Source organism: Mirounga angustirostris, unplaced genomic scaffold (assembly GCF_029215605.1).
Source record: "Mirounga angustirostris isolate CCGP_5_RB_7025 unplaced genomic scaffold, mMirAng1.0.hap1 SCAF_11, whole genome shotgun sequence".
Classification (NCBI taxonomy): domain Eukaryota; kingdom Metazoa; phylum Chordata; class Mammalia; order Carnivora; family Phocidae; genus Mirounga; species Mirounga angustirostris.
Window position 1 is genome coordinate 40,748,156 of NW_026991719.1, and position 12,188 is coordinate 40,760,343.

Consider the following 12,188-nt stretch of genomic DNA (forward strand, 5'->3'; position numbering starts at 1 on the left):
TCTATTGACTGTCTCTTCTCATTCCCAGTTCTTAGTATGATGAGTGATTTTCTATTATATTCTGGACTTTTTTGGTATTATATTATCAGACAGTAAGTCTTATTTAAATCTGTTTTAGCAGGCCTCTGTAGTAACCAGGCCAGTGGGGAGGTGGGGCACTGACTCTGTACCACCAGTTGCAGAATTCCTAGGCTTCCCATCTTAACTTCTGTTAGTCTCTAGGAAGATAGTTCCATTATCTCTCTGGGACAGGAGAGGGGTGTCTCCCTTCTACTTGGTGGGGGTGGAAATCCCCACCCTGTTGCCTCTACTGATAGCAGCAGGGGTGGTGGTGGTGGTGGTAAGGAGTACTGCATTACTCATGGGTGGTGGTGACAGTCCAGGCTCCCTACCCAGTCTGTGCTGATCCCACATTAAGGAGGAGGGATACTTTGTTATTGTTGGGTGGGAGTGGATGTCAGGGCCTCTAAGGTGATGTCCACTGATGCCACAACAGTTGCCCTTTTCAAAAAAAAAACCACTTTATACATCTTTTATGAAATATAATTCTTAGACCATACAGTTCATCTACTTAAAATGTGTAATTTAGTAGGTTTTAGCCTAGTCACAGAGTTGTATAACCGTAACTACAGTCTAAATGTGGAATTTCATCACCCCAGAAAGAAACCCTCTACCAATTAACAGTAACTCCCTAATTCCCCGACTCCCAGCCCCTGGCAACCACTAATCTAACTTCTGTCTCTGTGGATTTGCCTGTTCTGGACATTTCATATAAATGGAACCATACAATATACAGCCTTTTGTGTCTGGCTTCTTAAACTTAGCATAATGTTTTCAGGGCTCATCCATGTTGTAGCATGTGTCAGTAGTTCATTTATTTTAATGACTGAATGATATTCCATTGTATGGGTATATCACATTTTATTATCCACTCATTAATTAATGGACATTGGGGTTGTCTCCATCTTTAGAGTATTATGAATACTATGAACATTCATGTACAAGTTTCTGTGTGGACATATGTTTTCAGTTGTCTTGAGTATACACCTAGGTGTGGAATTGCTGAGCCATATGGTAACCCTAGTTAACCATCTGAAGAAATACCAGGCTGTTTTCCAAAGGGGCTTCATCAGTTTATACTCCCACTACCAGTGTAAGAGAGTATTTGAAATGTGTTACTGCTGTGGGCACCAGAGACTTCCTTCTAATTCTTCTGGTGACTTTGTTTTTGTCTCCTGTCTTGGATTAGAATCTTCCCTTTGTGCTTGTCCTCAGAGAGATTCTGTCTTTTGCAGCTCTCCCAGTATAAGCCATAGTTATTATCACTGGAGGCTTTAGCATGGTGGTAGAGTACTAGGGAACGAACCTTCTGATTACTCTCAGTCCTTGAGATGTGTGGTGGTTCTGTTTCTGGGGGTGAGATGGGGAAGTGGACTTTAGGGGTAGGGCTTTTTTTTTGTCCCTGCCTCCTATTCCCCTGTCTGCCTGTAGCCAGTATCTTCTGGTATGCTCAGTCTCTGTCCTTAAGGTTCTCCCTCCTCTAGATTAAGGCTTTTTTCCCTTGTGTAACACAGGGAGGCTGAGCTTGGGTGCTTTGCCCTTCTTCCCAGCACTAGTGAAATTACACCAGTGCCCTCACCTGATAGCCTTCCCATGCAGGTGAAGCTTTTTGTTTGTTCAGTAAGAGAGCCAGGACACAGAGCACCACGGACTCAGACAGCACCACTTGAAGTGGGGGGGCCTTCTCCAGGTTTTCCACCATCTTCCCTATAAGAGCCTAGTTGGGTTTCTAGAGAAAAAGCTTACAAGAGGGTTGGAACCCCCTCTTACTATAGCCCTCAGGAACTTCATTCTTTCTTGGTTGTCCTCACTTTGCCCCCAGCAATTTGTCAAAAGTTCTGGGTTAAATGTTCCTGCTGTGGCTTCTGCCCCAGGTAAGCAAAAGCTCCTGTCCTTGTGTCTCCCTGCAGGCGTGTTCATCCTTCCTTGAGTTGGCCATTTGTCCCACGACTCATTTCTCTAAAGGGTTCATGAAAAAATCATTAATTTGCTCCCTATCTTGCCTTTTTCTTCTTGTAAGGATGGGAGTTTCTTTTTTTCTGACTGAAACCTTTTGTTTGTAATGGGAGTTTGTCACTGAAATGCAGTGTAAATGATTGTTTTCACTGGGGCTTTATCAGCTGCATTAATAGGTACGTATTTTCTTCGATGTTTAGTGCTTCATTGGTATTCTTGTTTATGCCTACCCCTGATTTATCCTCTAGAGAAGAGTTTTTGGGGTGTGTGAATTCCACGTATGGTTCAGGGGCTTTGGTAGTTTCTGCAAATTGTATACAGGCTTTTGAGGGTATGTTTTTAATGTGTGTTTGTATGTATGTGTATGCTAGTGCCTTCATGTGATTCTCAAAAGGGCGCATACTCTTAGAGACGTTTTTCAAAAGCCATTGCCCTAGAAAAAGCACATAGTACTAGACTAATTTGAATGTATTAAAAAGTCTTCTATTCTTTCTCAAAAGCCAGGATATTTTCACATACATTAGTCCGACTGGTCTATAAAACATAACCTATCTTAAAGGATTGGTGGCGGGCGCCTGGGTGGCTCAGATGGTTAAGCGTCTGCCTTCGGCTCAGGTCATGATCCCGGGGCCCTGGGATCAAGTCCCGCATCGGGCTCCCTGCTCAGCAGGGAGCCTGCTTCTCCCTCTGCCTCTCTCTCTCTCTGTCTCTTATGAATAAATAAAATCTTTAAAAAAAAAAAAAAGGATTGATGGCATATCATCTGTAGTTCCATAGTCTCATTTATAATGTCTAAGACTTTCATAGCAACAGAGTCAAAGCTCACATATTTTAACTTGGAAGAGAACACTGCAATACTCTGAAATAGAGCCTGTATTTCTAACATGCTTGATTATTTGGTTTTCTGACCTGCAGGAGATAAAAACTACCAAGCTTGCAAATGCACACTTACTGTACAAAAAAGGGATAGTGAGGGATGGGAGAAAAACCTACAAAGTAAACCTCAGATGTCATCTCTTGTGTGAAAATTGCCCAGATCTCCAACTCAGACTCAATTGCTCCCCCTCCTCCATCACCGGGATGCACCACCTCTGTTGGGTAGTGGGTAAGGGAGGTAATCAAACCTACCTAAGTTGCCCAAAAGTACATTGCTTTATGGTAATTGATGTTTCAGTTGATGTCACCGCAAAGCCATCAAAAATGTCCTGTTTGTTCTTTGTAAGAAAACTGAGAATTATTTTAAGCTATTTGAAAAATATTTCTGTGAAAAAATATTTACATGATCTTTAAAGTTTTAAACTTAGAAATTGAATAAGCTTTGCTCCTCTGGAGAAATTAACGTGGGACAAGTTTGTATTCTTTGCTAGGTTTTCTCTGCTTTAAGTGGTTGATTCTTTTAGGTAACCTGAACATCTTTTTTTTTTTTTTTCCATCTTAAGATTGTATAATTCTAAGAAAATCACTTACAGTTAATTCCTTTTGATTGAATATAGTTACTACATTTGCAGCTGTTTTTTGGTGCTGTTGGGATGACACATCTGTTTGTGGTCATTTATGTATAGTTTCATATTTAAGTGACTGTGAATCAGAACTAATCCGTTTCTCTGCTACATTCACATGAACCAGACAGTTTTCCCTTTTGTGTCATACAGGAAGTAAATGTTTTGACTTTTCCTCTAAAAAATGTCACAGAAATGTTCAGACTAGCTATGCTTTAACAAACTGCCCACTGAGAGATGTTAATGAAAGCAGTAAAAGCCAGAGCTGTCCATGAAGGACATTTTCATTTTGTGGCTCTGGCAGGTTAAGCATTGATATTCTAATTGATTCATAGTGAGGCCTCCTTTGTTTCTGCATGCATCTGAGGGGCCAAGATGTACATGCACTGTTGGACTTGGCATAGCTTCTGGGCTGTATGTTAGCCTGTGAATCCCCTCTTTGACCATAAATGAACAGATATCTGGTAAGTACAAAGCTTTTTTGTTTCAGAAACTTTTGGGGAAACTACCAGTGCATATAAAATAGGCACACAATTAAGAACTTGTAAAACTTCTCAACTTCATTACCTAGGTCAATGTCAACATCTAGAGCCTTCATTCATAATCTTTAATTTAGCGTCAAATGCCATGTTTTATTTTGTGAAGTTTCTGCACTACCTTGTGGCCTATAGAGTTGGCTAGAGTTTTTGATGGGCCTCTTGCTTGGGAATCCTATCTTTGGGAGCTAAACCATGCACGTTTTAGTTGAGCCATGAACTCACATCTCCTTTATCCCATCAGTAATTACTTTTATGGACTAGATAGATAGGAGAACTTAGCTGTATACTTCTTTCTGCTTTTAGAGGTAAAGCTGAGACTATGATGATGATGATGGTAAAATAATAACCACAGCTAGAATTTATTTAGCAATTACCATGAGCCTAATACCATGCTAAGCCCTTTACATGACTTGAGCCATTTAATTCTTAAAACAACCTCTATGAGGTGTTGTTGTTATCCCCATTTTACAGATGAGTAAACTGAGACACAGAATTTAAATAATTTGTCCCAAAGTGGTTGGTGAAACCAGTAGACCAATTTGGGTAGTGTGTCCCTGGGCCCATATTCCTTTCTTTAAAGATTTTTAATTTCATTTTTGACTGTATAAGACATTTGCCTGGTTCAGACATCTAACTGTGACACAAAACACATTCAGAGAGATCTAGCTTTTGTCTTTCTCTCCTCACTGTTTTCTCCCCCACTCCCAGAGGTAGCCATTTTTTAAAAAAAGCTTTTGGTTTATCCTTTTATTGTTTCTTTATGAAAATACACAAATATGTGCATATGTGTATGCCACCGTATGTGTATAGAACTCACACCTCTCTACCCAGGATACATTAACGCTATTTTGTTTGCCTGTATTCTTTTTTTAAAAAAACCCAAATTCCTTTTCTTATGAAAAGCAGATTCATGAGACCAGTTTGGTAAATATATTTCATATCACTTTGCAGATATCTGCTTGAGTACTGAACTTACATTCCTATCCCTTCTTCAGCATTTTATGTTCTGCCTCATGCTTGGGATGTTTCTACAGCAAGATAAAGCAGACTCTTGTGCTCTGCCTTGAGTAAAAGTGCTTCTCTAGAAACCTTGGATTTGATGCTATTTAATCTGGCTATGTTATAAAATTGAAATCAGGCTTATCATATAGGTCTGCTGTTTTTCTCTAAAGGTGGAAGGAAAATTATAATAGTCATTAGATCTAGCCTTCATTCTTCATTTTAAGAAAAATAGGTCTGAATTGATTGGTGTTCCTGCCATCTGAGGTTTCCCAGACTTCACAGAATGTCTGTTCCCTGGAGATTTGGTATTTCTGAAGCTGTGGACAAGGGCCAGATTTCACTGGCCTCTGCTTTTATATGTCTTTGTCTAGAGTCTTCAAGTTACTCTTCTGTTTGGTAAACATGTGTATTAGTTTCCTAGGGCTGCTGTAACAAATTACCACAAACTGGCTGGCTTAAAACAACCGGAATTTATTTTCTCACAGTTCTGGAGGCCAGAAGTCCAACATTGGCTAGGCTGTGCTCCCTCCCAAGACTTTAGGGGAGATTCCATCCTTTGCCACTTCCAGGTTCTGATGACTGTCAGCATTTATTGACTTGTGGATCAGTGAGTCACTCCAGTCTGTCTCCATGGTCACACTGCCTCCTCCTTTTCTGTCTTAAATCTCTCTCTGCCTTTCTTTTGTAAGGATACTTGTCATTGGATTTAGGACCCACCCAGATGTTCTAGGATGATCTCTTCACCTTAGAATCCTTAAATTATTTATATCTGCAAAGATCCCTTTTCCAAATCAGGTAACATTCATAGATTCCAGAAATTAGGAGGTAGACATATCTTTTGGGGGGGGGGGCTGCCGTTCAACCCACTGTAATATGTTTCTAGGCTACTTAGGAAACTATACAGAACAGATTTTTATAAGCAGTTATATCAAATATAAAGACATGGCTTAAGCTACATGATGAGATGGTGTGACATTATTAAGCCCTAAGCATGGTTTGCAATCAGTTGATTTATTTTGTGAAGTGTATCACATGGAAAACAATGAAATATTTTAGGAGGTTGAAAATACTTAGTCCTAGTATTCTTTCCAGATCTAAAGTAGGATTTCCCATAGCACTCTCTTTCCCAAAGACAGTAGTTTATTTAGCACAATTGTAAATTGCCACCACTACTTAACCACTGGCTCATTAAAGGCACTCTAGTCTTTTATAGAAATGGACCAGTGTTCAGGAAAAGGGTGATTGAGTTTCTCCCCCTAGCCATCCAGAACACTGAGCTCTATGCAAAACATGTTAAATGGATATGACTGGGATCTCTCTTACCCCTTATACAAAGCATTATGTAATAAACCACCAGGTTTTTTTTTCTGTAGACAGCTTTCTCCCTGCACAGCACCCAATTAACTTTAATTGGCTAGGATTCTTGGTAGGGAGGTCATTTTGTTGCCACCTGGCCACCAGCATGTTTAAGGTTGGTTTCCTTCTCTACTTTGCTCAGATCATATTAATTCTTAATCTTCCCTAAGTGAAAGCAACAGGCATTTGCAGAGCTGTCCCTGCAAAGAAGCAAATGGAATGAGTCTTTATTCATTTAAATGGCATCGTTTGATTATGTGATAGTTCAGTCCTATACTCTGAAATGTCAGTTTAAACAGAACTGCACCAATGGAGAATTGCCTTATTGGATCACGCTCTGTGCCTCTACTTTCATGTTACATAAAATTTGAACAGTGTTTCTCCTCAGAGAACCTTTATTAGCATTAAAGGCTAAAATGTTTGATTGATAGCATTTTTCCTTTGATCTTCCGGAAATGTGGACATGTTTATTTTCCACCTGCCAGTGGATGGTTGATTTTTTTCAGAATTAGAAATGAGTAGATGAGGTATATACCGGTGTATGTATACTTTCATGTGAAAGTGTGTTCCCTCATTCCTTAGACTTCAACTGGGCCTTCATCTGACATCATTGCCAAGTTAGCTTAAGACCTCTTACATACTTTTTTCTGTTGTTGAAAAGGGCAGAATCACAAAGCTTAGGCTTCCACAACCATTTAAGTCATGTGTGCAGGCTGGTGAGCATATTTCCGTGCCCCTTAGTCACCGACGGACCCTTTCAACCAGAGGATAACAGTACATCAAACTTCAGATGGATCTTCGTTCCAATATTGTCAGTGCCTAATTGTGCTTAGAGTGCAGAAAATGAACTATGGGAAATCTCTTTGTTTCTCCAAGTCCAAGTTGTTTCTGTATTCATATCATCATCCTCTACCTCTGGCCTTTGGACTTTTCACACAGCTGGGGCTCCCTTGCCAGGGGTAGGGTTAAGGCTCACACTGGGGTCCTCTTGGCTGCCACAATAGACATTTCATTCCTATCCTCCTCACCCCTGAGGAACTCACTGAGAACAATAAAAACTGATAAACCAGATAGGTTAAAAAAGAAAATGAAACTGAGGACATTTTTAAAGATCAGAGTACAAAGATAACAAATAGACTACAACTATAAACCTTCTTAAATGCAAAAAAATGTAATTAAAAAAGCAAACAATACACATCTGATAGAGACAGATGCATAAGGAAATTAACACATAATTATCAATGTGACAATGTTGAGACCAAATATCTGAGCCATGCCAATAACTACTATGAATGGGCTTAACATCTATTAAAGAAAAGAAATTTTATGGCTCACAAAACAAGATGCAACTATGTGCTGTATACACTATACCTGAAACACCTATTCGGAAAGGCTAAAAATAGAGATGGACAAAGGTATACCAGGAAAATGGTAGGAGGAGGAGCGAGCCTGATCTCAGACAAAGTAGAAATCAATCAAGCCCCCCAAAACAAAGAAGCCTTTCTAGTGCTAAACACCACAATTCACCGTGAAGATGTAATACTTAGGAATATCTATACACTGAATAACACAGCAACCACCTCCATGGAGCAAAAACCATGGAAGAGTCAAGGAGACGTAGGTAGAAACACACTAATTGTAGGAGGCTTTCATATACCTCTCTCAGTATCAGACGGAGTAAGTGAACAAAAAAATAAGTGAGGAGATAGTTATAAACAACTTAAGCAGCTTAGTAAGGTACAGATGATGAATATACATCAAACTTGAAACTTTGATATTAGAGATAATAGAGAATGCACCTTCTCAAATGTCTATGATACACATACAAAATATGACCAACTATTAAGTCACAAGGAAAACAGTGATTTCCATTATTACATGGACATATAAACAATACTCTGGTCACAATGCTGTAAAATCAGAAATTACAAAAACAGAAAGGTCCTTTCCTATGGAAATTTTAAAACCTATTAAACAACTCGGGTGAAAAGGGAAATACAAACTGAAATTAATAGATTTTTTAAAATAATGAAAGTTTAAAACATTCCATCTCAGTTGTTTGCTCCATGTCTTAAATTATATGATAAGAAAAAGGAGGCAAGCTTTGTTCCACCTACTCTTGATAAATTTTCTTATAAAAAGTACTTTAATTCTCAATGTTTCTAATGTTTAATTACTGTATACTAAAATATCGATTATATTTTTCATTTTTATACACTTATAGCCAACAATAAGAGTTTCTATATTTTGACAAAAATGTTTAAAGGTCATAGAAAAATCATAATTTTCCCCATTAGTTATTAAGATTGCTTTTCACAGTTTCCACACGCACTGTCATTTTCTGATCCCAAGCTTCTGTGCAAAGTAGAACTGGCTATACTTTGCAAGCCTCTGCAGAAATAAATTTGATAAACTGGATAAAATAGATAACTTCCTATGGAAATACAGATTACCAAAATTGACTCCATTAGAGGTAGAAAGCTTAAAGTGATCAATTTCTAAAGAAGTAGAGAATATTATTAAGCAACTACCCCACAGTGAAAGCACCAAGTCCAGATGGTTTCCTAGGGACCGGATAGTCCCAATAATTCTCAGGTTATTCTAGAGCATTGTAACAGAATGAAAATGTTCTAATTCCTTTTTATTTTTTTCTAATTCCTTTTATGAAGCATGCATAACACTGATACCTAAACCTAAAAGACAAAGACAATTTTAAAAAAAGAAAGGAAACTTCAGATAAATATCACTCATGAATATGACACAAAAATACTAAATAAAATATTAGAAGACTGAATACAGTACCATATTTAACAAATGTATCATGACCAAATGACATTCATTCCAGAAATGCAACTTTGTTTTGGTATTAAGAAATGCAATATAGGGCGCCTGGGTGGCTCAGTTGGTTAAGCGACTGCCTTCGGCTCGGGTCATGATCCTGGAGTCCCTGGATCGAGCCCCGCATCGGGCTCTCTCCTCCGCGAGAAGCCTGCTTCTCCCTCTCCCACTCCCCCTGCTTGTGTTCCCTCTCTCACTGTGTCTCTCTCTGTCAAATAAATAAATAAAATCTTTAAGGTGCCTGGGTGGCTCAGTCATTAAGCGTCTGCCTTCAGCTCAGGTCATGATCCCAGGGTCCTGGGATCGAGCCCGCATCAGGCTCCCTGCTCAGTGGGAAGTCTGCTTCTCCCTCTCCCACTGCCCCTGCTTATGTTCCCTCTCTCACTATGTCTCTCTCTGTCAAATAAATAAATAAAAAATCTTTAAAAATATATATATAATCATATAGCATATTAATATATCTAAGGAAAATAATTATACAATTATTCTCATATACACTGAAGAAGCCTTTAACAAAACTCAGTACCCAGGCATTCAAAAACATTCAAGAATAAAGGAGAACTGTAAGATAATTTAACATAGATACTATATATCTACCATAGTCTTCAACCTAGGATCTTAATGAAGAACACTAGAATCATTTCCCCCAATTTCAGGAAGAAGGCAGATATTGTCGACTATCCCCATTACTATTCCAAATATTAGTACAGTATTTGCCAGTACAGTTAAACAAGAGAAACCAATTAGATACCTAAGACTAAGTAAAGAAGATGTGAAACTCTCTTTGCAGATGATATGATAATATATCTAGAAAACCACAGGAAAATCAATGATAAAACTAACTCAGGCAATAAAAGAATTCAGTAAGGTAGTGGGATATGAAGTTAACATATAAAATCAATAGCTTTTATAAACGGAGGATATAAACATGCCTGGGGCATGTCGTGATGTAGGAAATTAAGAAAATACTCAAAAAAGGATGGGATGTGTTGAAAGAGTAGAGGCGCGAGCCAACACAAAAGAGCTCCCAGTGATCAAAGGTGGAACAATTTGAGCAACAACAACAAAAAAATAATACTGGCTTATAACCCAAAGAAGAAAATAGATATCCACAAGTCTAATGATATAACTAAATAATTGAATAAATAAACAAGGGGGAAGAAGGGACAGATCTTTCTTACAGAGGAATTCCAATTAATAAATGTAGAAGGACTGAGGGAAATAGAAAATCACCATTATGATACCACAGCAATAATTCTTGCAAGCAAGATACCCGCCAGTGGATGCTAAAATTAGCTCATGACAGTTTGAGGAGAAACAGGATGTTTTTATAATCTTAAAGTATCTCTTCTGCGATGTTTATTAATTACAAAGGGAAATACAGTAACCTAACAGTGGCGAAAACCAGCAAGACACTACCTTAACCAAGTGATCAAGTTTAACATCACCACTGATAGGACATCGGCATTATATGTCCCTGATATAATGGAATGAGAGGGAGACAGCATCATTTCTGTGGTATTCTTGCCAAAAATGAGTAAAATTTTAATCATGAGAAAACATCAGACAAACCCAAATTGTAGGGATAGTCTCTAAAATACATGACCAGTTCTCTTCAAAAGTGTCAAGGTCTTGAAAGACAAATACAAAGAAACTGTCACAAATTGGAGAATACTAGGAGACATGACAAGTAATTGCAATGTGGGATCCTGGATTTAATTCTGGAACGGAAGGATATTAACCAGAAAATTAGTAACATTTTAATAAGGTCTGTAGATTAATTAATAGTATTGTAGCAATGTTAATTTTTTGGTTTAGGTCATTATACTCTGGTTATGTAAGATGTTAACATTAGAAGAAACTATATGAAGGGTAAAGGGAGCTCTGTACTATCTTTGTAACTTTTCCATATGTCTAAAATAATTTCTAAGTAGGGGCACTTGGGTGGCTCAGTTAAGCATCTGACTCTTGATTTCGGTGCAAGTGGTGAACTCAGGTTCATGAGATCTAGCCCTGCATCAGGCCCCACGCTGGGCATGGAGCCTGCTTAAGATTCTCTCTCTCCCTCTCCCCTTCCCCCCTCAAAAAAAAACAAAAATCCGTAATTCCTATCAAAATCTCAGGAAGAAAAAAAATAAGATACTACAATAATTTCTAAGTAAATAAAAAATAAAGTGATACCTAAATAAATAATTAGAAGTTATCAGAGGATACTTAAACTGCTTAATTTGAGAGAGTTACAGATTGTTTTATACAAACTATTTTAGAGTAACCTGTATTGTTGATTTAAATTCAAGGAGCCCTAGAAAATAATTCAAGAAGGATTTAGTTACTCTTCATTAAATCCAGAACAAACTGTCAGTACTTCAAACCCTTTCCAAATAGAAGTTGATCTGGCCATTTAGGAAGTTAGAGATATCTCTTGCTGAAGAGTGGGTGAGGATAATCTTTTTAAAAGTACATTAAATGGTGTTAGTTTCATAGTGATGGTCTTCTCAATTTGTGTACAATGTCTTCTCAGGTATTCCGGAAGGACCTCATCAGTGCCATGAAACTTCCAGATTCTTATCACATTAATCCTGACAGCTATTACCTCTTTGCGGATACATGGAAGGAAGAATGGGAAAAGGGAGTCCAGGTACCAGCCAGTCCAGACAGTGTTCCACAGCCTTCCCTCAGGTATATGCATGCTTGTACCTTTGACTTAGGGAATGAATGCCCTTATGGTTATCTGTGTGTTGGTTTGGGAGAGACTGCATGGCTAATTATACATTCATAATACAAAGTCACATACCATGTTCACCCGTTCACTCAGACCAGTGGCAGATGATACCAGGCTAGGGTAGGTCAGTAGTTAAAGTCAAGCTCATTTATTTAGGGCTATAATATGTGCCTATTCACAGGGTAAAACTATTTGAAGTCCAATCTGAAATTGTGA

At 38.3% G+C, this 12,188-nt stretch overlaps 1 protein-coding gene across 15 annotated transcripts in view; it reads left to right on the forward strand.

The window, feature by feature from the left end:
• Nucleotides 1-12,188, forward strand: part of JADE3 (jade family PHD finger 3) — a 133,514-nt gene that overhangs the window by 82,198 nt on the left and 39,128 nt on the right. For all 15 annotated transcript variants that reach the window (XM_064573980.1, XM_064573971.1, XM_064573975.1 and 12 more), the window contains one exon: nucleotides 11,772-11,929. In XM_064573980.1, coding sequence (XP_064430050.1) covers nucleotides 11,772-11,929 — 158 coding nt within the window. The remainder of the gene's footprint in view (nucleotides 1-11,771; nucleotides 11,930-12,188) is intronic.